This window comes from Hyla sarda, chromosome 5 (assembly GCF_029499605.1).
Source record: "Hyla sarda isolate aHylSar1 chromosome 5, aHylSar1.hap1, whole genome shotgun sequence".
In the NCBI taxonomy this organism is placed as follows: domain Eukaryota; kingdom Metazoa; phylum Chordata; class Amphibia; order Anura; family Hylidae; genus Hyla; species Hyla sarda.
In genome coordinates this window covers 85,509,917-85,528,986 of record NC_079193.1, presented here as the reverse complement: position 1 = coordinate 85,528,986, position 19,070 = coordinate 85,509,917, and the positions used below count along the sequence as shown (strand labels likewise).

At 46.6% G+C, this 19,070-nt stretch overlaps 1 protein-coding gene across 2 annotated transcripts in view; it reads left to right on the top strand.

The window, feature by feature from the left end:
• The window catches only part of SKAP2 (src kinase associated phosphoprotein 2), a 363,619-nt gene that overhangs the window by 282,931 nt on the left and 61,618 nt on the right, over positions 1-19,070 (top strand). For both annotated transcript variants that reach the window (XM_056519850.1, XM_056519849.1), the window contains exon 10: positions 2,818-2,907. In XM_056519850.1, the coding sequence (XP_056375825.1) occupies positions 2,818-2,907 (90 nt within the window). The remainder of the gene's footprint in view (positions 1-2,817; positions 2,908-19,070) is intronic.

The following is a 19,070-nucleotide window of genomic DNA, read 5'->3' as shown; positions in this document are numbered from 1 at the left end:
GAGCAGACGTGCATGCAGACGTGCAGTAAAGCGGCAGTGTCCCCACTCAACTGAATCAGGATGTGCTGCAGCCATAGAAGAGGGCAGAGCAGCCAGAGTCGCAAATGTGAAAAAAAAACAGGCAGGTAGGCAGTCGGACAGTCCTACACTGGGGGCAAATAAAGTGGGGGGGCACAGTAAAATATAGGATGGAGAGCGTGGCCCCCTCTGCCCCCCCCCCCTTAGCAACGCCACTGGTTTTATGCCAGCTTTTGGTGTTAAAAAAGCCACTAATTTCTGTAAAAAGCTTATTTGCACAAAAAGTGTGCGACTTTACTACCCATTTATGCTGCGCCAGTCACTTTTTAAAAATGAGTGGGGTTGGCTGCAGGGAGGTGATGACATTGTGGCCTGCCGAATGTACCACACAAACGCACAGGCAGATTTATTATGGAGATGGAGCCAGAGCCTCTTTATAAATCTACCTAGACGGCAGCAGCATTTTACTTATAGCTGTGCAGGAAAATTAAGGAAGCATTCCGTTTTTTCTCTTTATTCGTTTTGCCCATATACTCTCACCATGACTAGTTGTACCAAGCCATTAATTTTTCTAGCACTGCTGCATCTATGCATTTAATTACTCTGATTTTGTCATGTGGTCACAGAAAGTTCCATAGCTTAAAGGAGTAGTCCAGTTAGGAAAATGTAAACCCTATCCTTTGGATAGCGGACACATTTTCCCAAACTGGACTACTCCTTTAAAAGAAAATTCTCATGCTCAATGTTACTAAAAAATGTATCCCCTATCCGCAGGGTCCAACAGCTGGGGTCCCCTGCAATCGCCTGTAAGGAGCCCCGTTCTCCCCCAGAGCGGTGTGTCATGACCCCTGCCCAAAGCAGGGGCCGTCACACCCCCTCCATATACCTCTACGGAAGAGCCTTTTGGCAATCTTCGGCTCTCCCATAGAGATATGTGGAGGGGGCATGGTGGCCTGTGCTTCGGGTGGGGGTCGTTATGTGCTGCTTTGGGGGAAAGCCGGGGCTCCGTACAGACGATCACGGGAATAGGGGATATTTATGTCATTGAGCATGAAACTTCTCCTTTAACCCCTTAAAGGGGTACTCCGATGCTTAGACATCTTATCCCCTATCCAAAGGATAGGGGATAAGATGCCTGAACACGGGAGTCCCGCCGCTGGGGACCCCTGTGATCTTGCACGCGGCACCCCATTTGTATTCAGTCCCCGGAGCGTGTCCGCTCCGGGTCTGATTACCGGCCACTACAGGGCAGGAGGCGTGTGACGTCACGCCTCTGCCCCCGTGTGATGTCACGCTCTGCCCCTTAATGCAAGTCTATGGGAGGGGGCGTGACAGCTATCACGCCCCCTCCCGTAGGCTTGCATTGATGGGCGGAGCGTGATGTCACACGGGGGTGGAGGCGTGACGTCACACGCCGCCCGCCCTGTAGTCGCCGATAATCAGACCCGGAGCGAACACGCTCCGGGGACTAATTGCAAACGGAGTGCCGCGTGCAAGATCACAGGGGTCCCCAGCGGCGGGACTGCCGCGATCAGGCATCTTATCCCCTATCCTTTAGATAGGGGATAAGATGTCTAAGCACCGGAGTACCCCTTTAAGGATGCAGGATTTTTCTGTTTTTGCATTTTCATTTTTTCCTCAATGTGATTTTATGGATTTTTTTTTCTCATTAAGTCTCTCATAGTTGAAGTATACCTATGATGAAAACTGTAATCGCTCCCTGAGATAAATACTCATCCCCTTTAGCTGCTCTCAGGCCTCTTACCCCAGCCAAGCCAGATCACCCAGCTCTGTACTGACGAGTGGCAAAAACCACAAAACAGCTGTCTGCAGATGGGTAGAAACTTTCCTTTTGGGAAGTAGTCTTTCTTGGCATAAATCCTTAGCTTTTCATATTCCTTAACAGGAGCTAAGCTGATACCAGAGAACACTACCTGAATAAGGTGGTGTAATGAGCTGCTTTGCATATTCCGCTACCCAGAATGCCCGCGGAGTGCAAAATGGCCTTATGAAGCTCTGTCATACTAGGAGTGGTAATCTCTCCATGAGATAAATACTCATCCCCTATAGATATATATATATATATATATATATATATATATATATATATAAAAATATATATTGATACATATATATTATTTTTTTCCATTATATATTATTTAGAACTGTATAATATAACTGTATAGTATAAAGCACTGTGTTATACAATGCCTCGATAATTATATGTAACAAATGACAAAGATCCTTATAAATAACTCCTCATAAATTTCATCCATGGCTGTGTTGAATGCCTACCTGTGGCTGACGTGCCGTAGGGCTATCACGATCATCTACAAGCCTATTGATTCTAAGTGACCAGAGACATTGCCTCCTTGAGGCCACGTGAAAGGACTCTGTGGTTTCTATTTTTTGAAAGTTGTCAGTCTCGCTGACAATTTCACGAGCAAAGCCAAAGATTGATGGGACAGGGGAGGCCAAGCGATCTGTCATTGTGAGGGTAACAGATTAAGTCATATTGGCAGGCTGTTGTGAAAATGTTTGCATTGCAGCTGTTGGTACTTTTTACCTGTTGTCTCGCTCGCTTCCCCTCCTTTGTATAGATCGCTGCAGATGAAGCAATGATTCCAACTCCACCAACAATAACCCAACGACGTGCAGCCATTGTTTTCATGATGGGCCATTATGACTTTGTGTTTATCTTGTACATTTTCGACATTTTACTGACTTGCATTGTAGGTGTCCGACAATGAGATTATCACACGGTTACAATGATTTACACAATTTGTGTTTGTGTTTCAGGGGAAAGTAGTAATCCCGTGAGTGTCCCGGAGATACCGAAGCCTCTGAAGGCCCCCATAAGCCAAGCATCTCCAAGCAGTTCTCCAGCAGGTGACAACAACGTAGCCTTAATTTGTCTATTTTTTATGTATTCACGTCTGTAAAAGTTGCTCGACTCTTCTGGATGTTGCGTGGCAGCTCAGCTACTTAGATCCATTTAGGATTCATCAAACACACTCGAGGAGGATTTCTAAAGTAAGCCGGTTTATACAAGGCATTCCTTCCTGAATTACTTTGTAATGACTCAATTAGCTTTCATTTCTGCACAAAGGAGATTTACTTGCATAAATTAGCTTATCATCATTGAGGAAGTGTCACCGCTAAAGGACAGTTTCTAGATACAACATGCAGTCGCTGTCACACCTATGAGAATGTAATATAGACATCTGTGTATACTTTGTGCTCGAACAGAACAGACTTCTGCCATTCAGAGGCTGACAGGGGACAACAAGTAACCCAGGGGACTGGCAATGTAGACGTTTGTGAAAAGGTCAACTTGACACAGCCTCTGACAATCGACCCGCGGTTCTGTCTTCTTTGATAAAAATCAGATAAACCTAAGACCACTAATTGATCCGCAGCCTGTTTAAATGTTGGCCATGCATATCTTCATTGCATATGATTATAGCCAAAAGAAAAAAAAACATTCAAATCGGAGAAAAGAAAGGCCCAACAACTACAATGGATGCATGGAAATGAGAGGGGGACAGAAGTCTGGAAGCATAGAGATTTGGTTTCAGCATTTTACTGTAATATGATACCATAGCATTGATCGCCATATTCCTAACACTGGAAATTTTGACGAATTTGGACAATGACTAATGTCTTGGATGTACTTCTTGGCATCGTACTGCATATGTGGAATTTATATTTTAAAGTCCTCAGGTATGTCACTAGACCAGTGTTTCCCAACCAACGCCCCTCCGGCTGTTGCAAAACTGCAACTTCCAGCATGCACGGACAGCCAAAGGCTGTCCGGGCATGCTGGGAGTTGTAGTTTTGTAACAGCCAGAGGTGCGCTGGTTGGGAAATACTACAGTAGACTAAAGTTAGGTTCACATCAGCTTTTATTTTTGTAACAGTGGAGTCAAAGATTGCACAAATAAATAGGTCTACACACAATAGCTAACTAAATAAATAAAGTTCTCTTAAAGGGGGAAAACATTTTTTCTTAAATTAACTAGATTAAAAGTTAAACAGATTTGATTACTTGTATTTAACAAATCTTAATCCTTCCAGTACTTATCAGCTACTGTATACTACAGAGGAAGTTGAGTTATTCTCTTTAGTCTGACCACAATGCTCTCTGCTGCCACCTCTGTCCGTGTCAGGAACTGTCAAGAGTAGGAGCGAATGCCCATAGCAAACCTATACTGATCCGGACAGTTTCTAAAATGGACAGAGGTGTCAGCAGAGAACAAGCTTCACTATCCAATGAATTGGGGGGAGAAGATGTCTGATCACGGGGGGGGGATGCGGTCACCACTGGGAATCCCAACGATCTCCCGCGAGCAAGCTCCTCTCCGACCCTCCTATGGAGCGTCAGCTGACATGCCCCTTCCATGTATCCCATAGAGATACATGGAGGGGGCGTGTCAGCCACGTCTTCCTCCAGGCACAGAACGGCTGCTTTCGGCAGACTTCCAGGGCCCTGTTCAGGAGATTGTGGGGAGTCTTAGTGGTTGGACCAATCACACCTAACGACAGCCCCCCGCCCCCCCGCGCGACCCCGCGATCTATAACTTGTCCCCTATCCATAGGGATAAATTATGTTTCACTGCCCTACACCTTTGAGACTCCTCTTCTACTAAACATTTTAGGACCCTGCATAGAGGAGACTTTGCTGACAATCTAGTATTAGGATTAGCAAACTTTTTGGAGGCGGTTTCAGTTTACTTCCCTCTTCACCCATTGTCCTGACATCCATGAGGCTGGCTTCACACTACAAAATTGCTGCGTAGAATTCTACTTTGCTGTCAATGGGATTCTACTGCACAGTGCACATGACGGAATAACAGTGGCAAAGAACTTTTGGTGGAAAACCACATTGAATACATTGCCATCTATGGAAACGGCAATGTTTGCTCTGTCCTCTAAATATTCCAGCTGGAGGTTCTGTAATGTGAACCCACCCTTGCAGGTTTTTTCTTCATAAAAATAATGTCAGGGCTGAACATAGCTGCTATAGTCTGTTTTTGTGCACAAGTGATGCTTTTCCGCTATTTTCCCTGACCTTCACCAGCTTGCAAATTATTTGATTCTAATAAAACTGAAGGAGATAGTAAAATTACACTGTAAACTCCATTAGGGCCCAGTGCAATAGTATTAGATTAAACAGCCTTATAAGTAAATTATATCAAATGAAGAATAGTCCAAATATATGGTAATACAATTACTATATGTCATTCAAGGCATTTGAAGCTTTCCTAAAAACAATATGTACTCCTGAACTAAAGGGCATTGTACTCCAAATAATACAGACAGATTACACAACACCGGACAGCCGAAGATGTGTTTCTTATCTGGACTTAGCACCTCTGCAAAAGCAAAAGCATGGTGGCCCTATCTTAACAGTGTCCTGTAAGGAAATGTAGTCTGGGTCGCCCTCTCAGCTGTACATGCCATATACATCACTCTTCTCCCGCTGTCAGGAGAAGGGTGGACATGGAGACCATGATCAGGAAGTTCCTTTTCATTCTTTTCCTTGTGTGACATGTGGACAGGAAACAAAAGACTGATTTCAGGGCCCACACAGGAAAGCAGAAACAGGTTACCATGAGTGTTTAGGCTCGCCTTGTGTTCTGCAGAAAGGAAGCAGCACAGGCTACTGCATGTAACCACTGCGAGGCACTAAAAATGTCTATGAAAATGTAAAAAAAAAATAATAATAACATTTTCAAGTTCTGCTTTCTGTTTGGTGCCCATCATCAAAGTTACTCTCCTAACCCTTTTCATTTATGCCATAGATTGCACCCTTTAACCTTTGTTATTCTTTATTATATTACTAAATATAAATATTGTATGTCTGACATCTAAACCAGGGCTTCAAAACCTTTTACTACAAAGAGCCTCATCAACCACAACATGGCAATGCCTAGGCCTCACCATTAGTTAAAGTTTATGCCAAAATTATATATTTTTCGTTATTTATCTTGAGCAGTAACCTATAATCAGTATAGCATTAAAAGAAGAAAAAGGGAGTCCTTGATAAACTAGAGATTTGTACAAATCTCTATAAAATGTACGTCTATGTTGTTAGGTCTCATATATACCTGGATAATGTTACTGTCACGATTCGGCTTCCAGGTAGTGGATCCTCTGTGTCAGCGAGGGATTGGCGTGGACCGTGCTAGTGGACCGGTTCTAAGAGGCTACTGGTTTTCACCAGAGCCCGCCGCAAAGCGGGATGGTCTTGCTGCGGCAGTAGCAACCAGGTCGTATCCACTAGCAACGGCTCTACCTCGCTGACTGCTGAGAAGGCGTGGAACAGAAGGACTAGGCAGAGGCAAGGTCAGACGTAGCAGAAGGTCGGGGGCAGGCGGCAAGGTTCGTAGTCAGGATGGGTAGCAGAAGTTCAGGTACACAGGCTTTGGACACACTAAACGCTTTCACTGGCACAAGGCAACAAGATCCGGCAAGGGAGTGCATGGGAGGAGGTCAGATAAAGGCAGGGAGCAGGTGGAAGCCAATTAAGCTAATTGGGCCAGGCACCAATCATTGGTGCACTGGCCCTTTAAGTCTCAGAGAGCTGGCGCGCGCGCGCCCTAGAGAGCGGAGCCGCGCGCGCCAGCACATGACAGCAGGGGACCGGGACGGGTAAGTGACCTGGGATGCGATTCGCGAGCGGGCGCGTCCCGCTGTGCGAATCGCATCCCCAACGGCCATGACAGTGCAGCGCTCCCGGTCAGCGGGACTGACCGGGGCGCTGCAGGGAGAAAGACGCCGTGAGCGCTCCGGGGAGGAGCGGGGACCCGGAGCGCTAGGCGTAACAGTACCCCCCCCCTTAGGTCTCCCCTTCTCTTTGTCCGGTAACTGCCTCCCCTGGGATGAGGACACCGGGAAGGAATGGAGGGTTTCCTCAACGGCAGGCAGTACAGCAGGAGTGGGAATGGGGAGGGAGGGCAGAGGGCGAGGCCTGGCACGGGGCAGTGTGACACCAGGACGGGGGCCATGGGGAGGCACAGAGGCTTGCCTGACGGGACTGGGAGGGGGGGAGAGGCACTTCCTGTGGCAGGCAGAGTCCCAGTTCCTGATCTCCCCGGTGGTCCAATCAATGGTGGGGGAATGAAGCCGGAGCCAAGGCAGACCGAGGAGGACCTCAGAGGTACAGTTGGGGAGAATGAAGAACTCAATCCTCTCAAGGTGGGGTCCAATAGACATGAGGAGGGGCTCTGTGCGGTAACGCACGGTGCAGTCCAATCTGGCTCCGTTGACCGCGGAAATGTAGAGCGGCTTGACGAGACGGGTCACCGGGATGCTGAATTTATTAACAAACGACTCCAAAATAAAATTTCCAGAGGCACCGGAGTCCAAGCAGGCCACGGCTGAGAGGGAGGAGTTGGCTGAAGAAGAAATCCGCACGGGTACCGTGAGACGTGGAGGAGCAGACTTGGAACCAAGAGACGCCACACCCACGTGAGCTGGGTGCGTGCGTGCGTTTCCCAGGCGTGGAGGACGGATAGGGCAATCCACCAAGAAATGCTCGGTACTGGCACAGTAAAGACAGAGATTTTCTTCTCTACGGCGATTCCTCTCTTCCTGGGTCAGGCGAGACCGATCCACTTGCATGGCCTCCTCGGCGGGAGGCCCAGGCGAAGACTGCAAAGGATGCTGTGGGAGAGGTGCCCAGAGATCTAAGTCTTTTTCCTGGCGGAGCTCTTGGTGTCGCTCAGAAAAACGCATGTCAATGCGGGTAGCCAAATGGATGAGTTCTTGGAGGTTGGCAGGAATCTCTCGTGCGGCCAGCACATCCTTGATGCGACTGGATAGGCCTTTTTTAAAGATCGCGCAGAGAGCTTCATTATTCCAGGATAGTTCAGAAGCAAAAGTACGGAATTGTATGGCGTACTCGCCAACGGAAGAATTACCCTGGACCAGGTTCAACAGGGCAGTCTGGGCAGAAGAAGCTCGGGCTGGCTCCTCGAAGACACTCCGGAGTTCAGCGAAGAAGGCCTGGACTGTGGCTGTGGCAGGATCATTGCGGTCCCAGAGCGGTGTGGCCCAAGACAAGGCCTTTCCTGAAAGAAGGCTTACTACGAACGCCACCTTAGACCGTTCTGAAGGAAACAAGTCCGACAACATCTCCATATGCAGGGAACACTGAGACAAAAATCCACGGCAGAGTTTAGAGTCCCCATCAAATTTGTCCGGCAGGGACAAGCGGAGGTTAGGAGCGGCCACTCGCTGCGGAGGAGGTGCAGGAGCTGGCGGAGGAGATGGTTGCTGCTGTAGCAGAGGCAGAAGTTGCTGTAACATGGCGGTCAACTGCGACAGCTGCTGTCCTTGTTGGGCAATCTGCTGCGATTGCTGAGCGACCACCGTGGGAAGATCAGCGAGACTTGGCAGCGGCACCTCAGCGGGATCCATGGCCGGATCTACTGTCACGATTCGGCTTCCAGGTAGTGGATCCTCTGTGTCAGCGAGGGATTGGCGTGGACCGTGCTAGGGGACCGGTTCTAAGAGGCTACTGGTTTTCACCAGAGCCCGCCACAAAGCGGGATGGTCTTGCTGCGGCAGTAGCAACCAGGTCGTATCCACTAGCAACGGCTCTACCTCGCTGACTGCTGAGAAGGCGTGGGACAGAAGGACTAGGCAGAGGCAAGGTCAGACGTAGCAGAAGGTCGGGGGCAGGCGGCAAGGTTCGTAGTCAGGATGGGTAGCAGAAGTTCAGGTACACAGGCTTTGGACACACTAAACGCTTTCACTGGCACAAGGCAACAAGATCCGGCAAGGGAGTGCATGGGAGGAGGTCAGATAAAGGCAGGGAGCAGGTGGAAGCCAATTAAGCTAATTGGGCCAGGCACCAATCATTGGTGCACTGGCCCTTTAAGTCTCAGAGAGCTGGCGCGCGCGCGCCCTAGAGAGCGGAGCCGCGCGCGCCAGCACATGACAGCAGGGGACCGGGACGGGTAAGTGACCTGGGATGCGATTCGCGAGCGGGCGCGTCCCGCTGTGCGAATCGCATCCCCAACGGCCATGACAGTGCAGCGCTCCCGGTCAGCGGGACTGACCGGGGCGCTGCAGGGAGAAAGACGCCGTGAGCGCTCCGGGGAGGAGCGGGGACCCGGAGCGCTAGGCGTAACAGTTACTTTTCCGATTAGTGTATAGAAAAAAGATGTCCCTACAGACAAAGGTGCCCTAAAACGTAACTTTTACTTGTCAGTTCTTAATAAAATCCACCAAATAAACATAGTGATTCTACCTGTGCCACACAGAGATTTGTGCAGACAAAAAATGGCTTGTGTAGCGTTACTCTGGTCAAAACTGCCTTCCCAGCTACACCTCACCAACAACTGAAGGGCACCAAAACCTGATGGTCCAATCCAGCACAGTAAACAAGTACCAATCTTGTAAATTGGCATTTATTTAAAGAGCCTATTCATGGCTCGAGCACCAGCAGGTGGGCTGATCGCTGGCCCTATTACACAGGGTAGCATTGGCCTATTCAGCCGATAATCATCATGTCTAATAGAGCTTTTAGATTAATGTTGGCCTAACATGTTAATTTCAGCAGGATTGGCAAACCATTTAATGTCTATAGTTGCCTGCTGACATTTTCCTTATGACAGATATCAGGGGAGAGAGGGATAATTTTCTTCTCAGAAGAGATAACCTGTTACCTAAGATGTCTGGCACAGCTTTACCTCCCTCTCTCCATCTAAAACACATGCAACAGGCAAGTATTTGGGGAGTTTGGTAGAGAGCTGTCATTTGGCCAATTGCTATTTGAAATGTATGGCCAGCATTATAGTTTGAGAAGTGCTGTTCTAAAGCTGGCCATAGATATGAGATATGTATCTACCAATCACTGGTATTATATTGCTTATTTTAGTACCACCTCCTGTTATCTTACTTGTATGACCACCATAAATCAGATTGTCTGCAGCTCATGTATCATGTATCTCATGAGTCTGGTTGGCTGTAACCATAAGCGTTGTCCTTCTTCCATATTGCACGACTGTTGTTTGTTGTGGATGGTTCCAATGATTTTCTCATTGCATTTTTGGGGGACACACAGTTGGATATTTAAAAGAAAAAAGTGAAAAGGTTAAATATGTAGGTCCAGCAAGAAAAATATATGTAACACTGCTGGATTTGGATGCACTGACCTGTATGGCTGATGACATGGGCCGTATCGGGGAGCGGAATCTAAGGTGCCGCTGGTCTTCACCAGAGCAGGATGGGCTTGTTGCGGCAGGCAACACCCAGGTCGCTACCCCCGATACGACTCGACCACACAGGTAGCTGGGCGAGGCAAAGTACAGTAGGATGAGGCAGAGACGAAGTCAGACTAGCAGAAGGTCAAGGCAGGCAGTTTATAACTGGGTACTTTGAAGCGGATATATTTGGCTGACAACCATACTGTGTCACCAGGAGAGAACTTGGGAGAAGAACTTTTCTTGGCCACTTGAGATTTCATACGAGACATAGCATGCAAAAGAGAGGAATGTGTCTTCTGCCAGATGGTGGAGAAGTTTTGCACTTGCTCATCTACCGCAGGAACTCTGGAAGAAGAGGATAAAGGAAGGATAAACTATGAAGAAAGGCAAAGTTCCAGTGGATTCAGAATCCTTATGGTTGTATGAGAACTCTACCCAAGGAAGTAAATTGACCCAGTCGTCTTGACGAGCAGAAATGAAATTACGAAGATAGTCTCCTAAGACCTGATTCACCCTCTCAACCTGTCCATCGGATTGAGGGTGGTAGGCTGAGGAAAAATCCAGTTTGACTTGGAGATGTCTTAAGTCTTTTCTGGAGGCAGGTGCTGAAGATTTGCTGGTGCTGCAGAGATGAGACGCTCAGGAGGAATAATACGCTGAGGAGGAGATTCTTGGTCATGCACATCAGAAGACCTGGAAAGAGCGTCAGCTCGTAAATTCTTCTCTGCAGCATGGAAGTGGATGTAGAAGTCAAATCTGGAGAAGAACAGAGACCATCAGGCCTGCCGTGGGTTGAGTCGTTGGACTGTCTGAAGATAGAGCAAGTTCTAGTAAAAGGATGTACAGAACCCTCCAAGAGAAGACACCATTCTTCCAAGGCCAATAGTTCACGGTCTCCTATAGTATAGTTTTTCTCCACGGGAGAGAAGGTTTTAGAGAAAAAAAACACAGGTTACAATTCTTCCCTTAGAGGACTTTTGTGTTAGGACAGCACCTGCTCCAACTGAAGAAGCATCCACCTCCAGAAGAAAAGGCTTGCCAGAGTCGGGTCTAGACAGGATCGGAGCCAAATTGCTGATAGTAATTGGCAAAACCCAGAAAGAGTTGAATAGCTTTTAAGCCGGTAGGTCGGGGCCAGTGCAGTACAGCAGACAACTTGTTTGGATCCATCTGTAGACCTTGACTAGTAACAATGTAACCCAGAAAAGGAAGACTGGATTTTTCAAAGACACACATCTCCTGTTTAGCGTAAACATGGTTGTCTCGGAGAAGTTGTAAGACCTGGCGGATGTGGGAATGATGACTCTGAACATTGGGCAAGTAGATGAGAATTTCGTCCAAATAGACCACGACACAGATGTATAAGAGGTCACAAAAAATATCATTAACGAACTCCTAGAAGACTGCTGGAGCATTGCAGAGTCCAAACGGCATCACAAGGTTACTCAAAATGTCCATCCTGAGTATTTAATGTAGTCTTCCATTTGTTACCTTGTCTTATGCGAATCAAGTTATAGGCACCTCGAAGGTCAAGTTTGGAGAAGATTCTCACCCCATGCAGACGATCAAATAACTCAGAGATCAAGGAAAGTGGGTAGCAGTTCCTGATGGTGATTTTATTCAGTCCGCGATAGTCAATGCAGGGTCGCAAAGAACCGTCTTTTTTCTCTACAAAGAAGAATCTGGCTCCGGGGAAGATGACTTCCTGATAAAGCCATTTTGAAGATTTTCTTGAATATGTTTACACATGGCCTGAGTTTCGAGAATAGACAGAGGATAAATTCGTCCCCAAGGAGGAGTGGTCCCGGGCAATAAGTCAACAGGACAATCGTAGGGACTAGAGATAAGCGAATCGAAGCTGACGAACCAGAATTCGTTGCAAATTTCATGAAATATTCGATTCACAATGAATGCGAATATTGCCGCGATTCGATCGTGCGAATCGCTTCATTAAACTTCATTTTACAGCGTTCCAGGCTATTGGAGACCTAAAATGGGGATCCACGTGTGAGTACATGGGGCAGGGGATTATGGGAGGGCGGGAAACAGCGGCAGGAATGAAGGTAGGCGGGATGACCCTGAATCACATGTGAGATGCAGCCTATCAGCATTCATTGACCCCTGTGATGTCAAAGCCCTGTATAATCAGCAGCCATCTTTCCTCTCTTCATTTCGTCTATGATAGATAGAACCGGACTGCATGTCTGACTAGCTTATATCACAGCGTTACACTGCAACTGCTAGTCACATCAGCATTGGGGAAAGACAGGAGTGCAGAGTGCTTTGCTGTTCAGACTGAGAAGGATCATTGATAGCTAAACCTCCTATTCACATTATTGAGCATTGCAGCAGAGAGTGGCAGATAGCTGTCAGCTGCCTCATACAGATCAACAAGCTGCCTGAACTTTACCAACCATCTTACCACCTCATTTTTCAGCGCAATTCAGTATTTTTTGGCTCCACAAATCATCTGCTGCTCAGAATTGTGTGACAGAGTGCAATTTAGGGTTTAATCCCTGTATTTTTTTTTATTGTGGTGCTGCACTGTTGGGTCCTGCTGCTGTTCACAAATACGTTATTTTTCAGTGGACTGTAGTGCATTTGTCTGCCCTCATACGTGCATAACACATGCCTACATCAAAGCAGTCTACTATTCTGTATCTGTAACAAGTCTAGATACAGGGAAAGTCCTGACTCCTGGCAAAAGTAATCACCTGCTGGTGGTTTTTTTCTGCATATAGTTGCGCATATTACTGCCCTCATCAGTGCATACCGCATAGGTACATCCAAGTATTGTGCCATTTAGTACCTGTTAATCTGTCAAGGGGCTCCATACTGTCAAAGTCCAAACAATAGTATTCACCGGCTGGTGTTTTAAAAAAATACAGAGTTTTTTCTGCGTATAGTTGCGCATATTACTGCCCTCATCAGTGCATACCGCATAGGTACATCCAAGTATTGTACCTTTTTTTACCTGTTAATCTGTCAAGGGGCTCCATACTGTCAAAGTCCAAACAATTGTATTTTTGTAAAACACCAGCCGGTGAATACTATTGTTTGGACTTTGACAGTATGGAGCATCTTGACAGATTAACAGGTACTAAATGGTACAATACTTGGATGTACGTATGCGGTATGCACTGATGAGGGCAGTAATATGCGCAACTATACGCAGAAAAAACTCTGTATTTTTGTAAAACACCAGCCGCTGAATACTGAGTTTTTTCTGCGTAGTATAGTTGCGCATATTACTGCCCTCAACAGTGCATACCGCACACGTACATCCAAGTATTGTACCATTTAGTACCTGTTAATCTGTCAAGGTGCTCCATAATGTCAAAGTCCAAACAATAGTATTCACCGGCTGGTGTTTTTCAAAAATACAGAGTTTTTTCTGCGTATAGTTGCGCATATTACTGCCCTCATCAGTGCATACCGCATACGTACATCCAAGTATTGTACCATTTACTACCTGTTAATCTGTCAAGGTGCTCCATACTGTCAAAGTCCAAACAATAGTATTCACCGGCTGGTGTTTTTAAAAAATACAGAGTTTTTTCTGCGTATAGTTGCGCATATTACTGCCCTCATCAGTGCATACCGCATAGGTACATCCAAGTATTGTAACATTTTTTACCTGTTAATCTGTCCTGGGGCTCCATACTGTCAAAGTCCAAACAATAGTATTCACCGGCTGGTGTTTTTCAAAAATACAGAGTTTTTTCTGTGTATAGTTATGCATATTACTGCCCTCATCAGTGCATACCGCATAGGTACATCCACCGCACTGGTCCAAACAATAGTATTCACTGGCTATATATGGTTTACTGATGCCGCTGTGGGGTCTGGGAATTTCAAATTTTCTCATAGGTAGCATCTGCTATCCAAAATCTTTTTCAAAAATTTCAAAAATTGTGTTGTTTTTTTTTGGGGGGGGGGGGGGGGGATTGTGAAGCCCTGCTGTGTACTTGTGCATCAGCCAACTCCAGGCTGTGTCATTCAGGCAACATATGGTTTACTGATGCCGCTGCTGGGCCTGGGTCTGGGAATTTCAAATTTTCTCATAGGTATTACCCGCTATCCAAAATGTTCTTCAAAAATTTCTAAAATTGTTGTGTTTTTTCTTAGGGATTGTGAAGCCCTGGTGTGTACTCATGCATCAGCCAACTCCAGACTGTGTCATTCAGGCAGTCTATGGTTTACTGATGCTGGGCCTGGGTCTGGGAAATTAAAATGTTCTCATAGGTAGCACCCGCTATCCAAAATCTTTGGTTTAAATTTCTTAATTCATTTTTTAATCTTAGGGATTGTGAAGGCCTACTGTCTACTCATGCTGCTGGCAACTCCGGGCTGTGCCATTCATCCACTATATGGTCTCCTCGTGCTGCCAACACCTCCACGCTGTGTCATTCAGCCACTATATGGTCTCCTCATGCTGCCAACATGTCCACACTGTGTCATTCAGCCACTATTTGGTGTCCTCATGCTGCCAACACCTCCACGCTGTGCCAGTCAGCAACTATATGGTCTCCTCATGCTGCCAACACCTCCACGCTGTGTCATTCAGCCACTATATGGTCTCCTCATGCTGCCAACATGTCCACACTGTGTCATTCAGCCACTATATGGTGTCCTCATGCTGCCAACACCTCCACGCTGTGCCATTCATCCACTAAATGGTCTCCTCATACTGCCAACATCTCCACGCTGTGTCATTCAGCCACTATATGGTCTTCTCATGCTGCCAACATGTCCACACTGTGTCATTCAGCCACTATATGGTGTCCTCATGCTGCCAACACCTCCACGCTGTGCCAGTCAGCAACTATATGGTCTCCTCATGCTGCCAACACCTCCACACTGTGTCATTCAGCCACTATATGGTCTTCTCATGCTGCCAACATGTCCACACTGAGTCATTCAGCCACTTTATGGTGTCCTCATGCTGCCAACACCTCCACGCTGTGTCATTCAGCCACTATATGGTCTCCTAATGCTGCCAACATGTCCACACAGTGTCATTCAGCCACTAAATGGTGTCCTCATGCTGCCAACACCTCCACGCTGTGCCATTCAACCACTATATGGTCTCCTCATGCTGCCAACACCTCCAAGCTGTGTCATTCAGTCACTATATGGTCTCCTGACACTGATGCCACCACCAGGCTCTGTCATTGTGCTGCTGTGAGGCAGTGATTCTAAAAGCGATGCCGGTAATCTGCATATTATTCTGAATAACAGTATTATTTCACTACTCCAGCACACTCCATATGCGTTTTAGAACACAGCAAAGTGTTCTATACCCCTATAGAGGCTGTATGTAGGCTAGAAATAGCCTTTTTTAATATAGATTCACCACGAAAAAATTCAGATCGAAACCAACTTTTTCTGAAAATTCAGCGAATCGGCCAAATCGAATTTTTGAAAAGTTCGCTCATCTCTAGTAGGGACGATGAGGTGGCAATATTTCAGCTTGCTTCTCACTGAAGACATCAGCATAGTCCAGCAGATACGAAGGCAATTTGGGCAGAGGAGTAGAAGGAGACATTAGACTTAGATGGACGAGTATTGACTGTGGCAATAAGGTCCCCAACAGAGAACTTCTCCAGTTTTCCAATCCAGCTTCGGGGCATGGAGTTGGTACAGTGAGGAAGCACATAGAACAATTTCTCCTTATGCAAGACTCCAACCTGCATAGATAACGGTTCTGTGCGATATAGCACAGTACAGTCCAGATTTTCTCCATTAACCGTAAAGATGTACAAGGGCTTCAACAGGCGAGAGACCAGCAAATGATACCTATGAACTAAGGAGGCATCAATAAAATTTCCTGCGGAAGCAGAATCCAGGAAGGCAAGAACAGAAATAATCTCTTTGGAGGGTAGGGAAAGCTGGACCGACAAATTCAAGTGTGGAGAGGTGGTGTTCACACCTAGGGAAGCTTCTCCCACAAACCCTAGGTGCGAGCATTTCCCTGTGATTGTGGACGTATAGGACAATCTTTGAGGAAATGATCTGCACTGGTGCCGTAGAAACATAGATTCTCTGCTCTTCGGCGAGTTCTTTCCTGCAGAGTCAGGTGAGACCGACCCACCTGCATAGCCTCCACTGCGGGAGGCAACGTAGAAGGTTGCAGTGGATGCTGGAAGACTGGTGCCAGGCGAGGAAAGCGCAGAGGTCGTGCAGACTCCCTTTCTTGACGTTGTTCCTCACGTCGCTCAGAGAAAAGGATATCAATCCGGGAGGCCAGCTGAATAAGATCATTTAAGGTAGATGGCAATTCCTGGGCAGCAAGGACATCCTTAATATGGCTAGAGATTCGTCTTGAAAGTGGCGCAAAGAGATTTATTATTCCAGGATAACTCTGAAGCTAGAGTACGAAATCAGATAGCGTACTTGCCCACAGAGAAGTTACCATGAGAAAGGCTCAGCAAAGCCGTTTCAGCGGAAGAAGCTTGTGCAGGTTCTTCGAAAACACTTCGGAATTATGTCAGGAAAGCCTGAAGACTGGCTGTGAGAGGGTCACTGCGATCCCATAATGGAGTTGTCCAGGACAGAGCCCTTCCAGTTAACAAACTGATGACAAAGGCCACCTTCGCTCATTCCGTAGGGAACTGTTCCACCATAAGCTCTATGTACATGGAGAACTGTGTCACAAATCCACGGCAGGACTTGGGATCCCCTTCATACTTCTCGGGAAGAGACAAATGGAGCTTGGATCCCGTGGTGACTGCAGGAGAGGGAGGCATTAGCAGAGCAGAAGGAGGCTGAGGCTGCTGCGGTTGTTGCTGGGCAGTAGGCAACTGCTGCATCATGGCGGACAGCTGGTTTAACTATTGCACCTCTTGGGCCAACTGCTGTGACTGGAGAGCCACTATAGCGGCGAGATCTTTATCACCGGGCAGAGGTACCCCAGCGGAATCCATGGCTGGATCTTGCTGTAACGCTGCTGGATGTGGATCCACTGACCTGTGTGGCTGATGACACAGGCCGTATCGGGGAGCGGAGTCTAAGGTGTCCCTGGTCTTCACCACAGCCCGCCATAAGACAGGATTGGTTTGCTGCAGGAGGCGACACCCAGGTCGCTACCCCCGATACGACTCAACCCCACAGGTAGCTGGGCGAGGCAAAGTACAGTTGGATGAGGAAGAGATGAAGTCAGACTAGCAGAAGGTCAAGGCAGACGGCAAAGGTGCGTAGTCAATAATGTAGCGGAAGGGTCAGAACAATTGTGTCAGGTGTTGCACATAATTATGGGCGTACTGGCCCTTTAAATTTCAGAGCTCCAGCGTGTGCGCCCTAGGAGACGGGGACACGCGTGCCAGAGCTGAGAGGCAGAGGAAGAGGCAGCAGAGGACCGTGGTAAGTGACGGGTCTGGATTTGCATGCGGGCGTGTCCTGCAATGCGAATCCCTGCCCCGCCGGCAGCAGGGGAGAGCGGAACAATGCGCTCACAGCCAGCGTAAGTGGCCAGAGCGCAGTGTGTAACAATATAGGCCCAGATTTATCAAACTGTGTGAGAGAAAAACTGGAGCGATTTTCCCACAGCAACCAATCACAGCTCAGCTAACGAGCTCTGGTAAAGTGAAAGCTGAGCTGTGATTGGTTGCTCTTTGTGCCTCTATCTGGGCGTAGCAAAGAAAGTTTTTAACGATGTCCCGATCAGCTAGGACGCAGCAGGAGGGTGCCTTACCTGCCTCCTGCGCATCCGAACGGCGATTGATTGCTGCAAACCTGAAATCCAGGCTTGAGCAATTAACCGCCGATAACACTGATCAATGCAAAGCTATGGCTTTGCAGTGATCTGTTTAAAAGAGCAGTGTGTGCAGTGTTATAGCCCCCTATGGGAGCTATAACACTGTAAAAAAAAAAAAAAAGGGAACAAAAAAAGTTAATAAAGATCATTTAACCCCTTCCCTAATAAAAGTTTGAATCACCCCCTTTTTCCCATAAAAAACTGTGTAAATAAACATGTGTGGTATCACCGTGTGCGTAAATGTCCAAACTATAAAAACATATCGTTAATTAAACTGCACTGTCAATGGTGTACGCACATAAAAATTCTGAAGTCCAAAATAGAATAGCGTATATTTGGTCACTTTTTATAACATAAAAAAATGAATAAAAAGCGTTCAAAACAAATATTGTACCGATAAAAACTTCAGATCACGGCGCAATAAATGAGCCCTTATACCACCCCATACGTGGAACAATAAAAAAGTTTTTGGGGGTCAGAGGACAATTTTAAACGAATACATTTTCCTGCATGCAGTTATGATTTTTTTCCGAAGTAATAAAAAATCAAACCTATATAAGTAGGGCATCATTTTAATCGTACAGACCTACAGAATAAAGATAAGATGTCAAATGTACTGCGTAGAAACAGAAGCCCCAAAATTTACAAAATGGCGTTTTTTCTTCCATTTTGTCGAACAATGATTTTTTTTCCGTTTTGTCGTAGATTTTTTTGGTAAAATGACTGATGTCATTACAAAGTAGAATTGGTGGTGCAAAAAATAAGCCATCATATGGATTTTTAGGTTCAAAATTGAAAGTGTTATGATTTTTAAAAGGTAAGGACGAAAAAACGAACGCTATGTACTTAAGGGGTTAAAAAGCATTTGGGGACTCTGTGAAGGGAGGGGGCATTCCCCTGTGGACGTACATTATGATGTGATGGCGGGTAGACCAGATGTGGCACTGCCAGCTCTTGTGCAGGTTGCGCAAAGTGGAGCAGCAAAGAAAAAAAATATATATATACATATATATATATACATATTTTAAGGAGCACTTTTCTCTCTGCAGATGCCCATGCCTCAATAAAAGCTTTAAAAA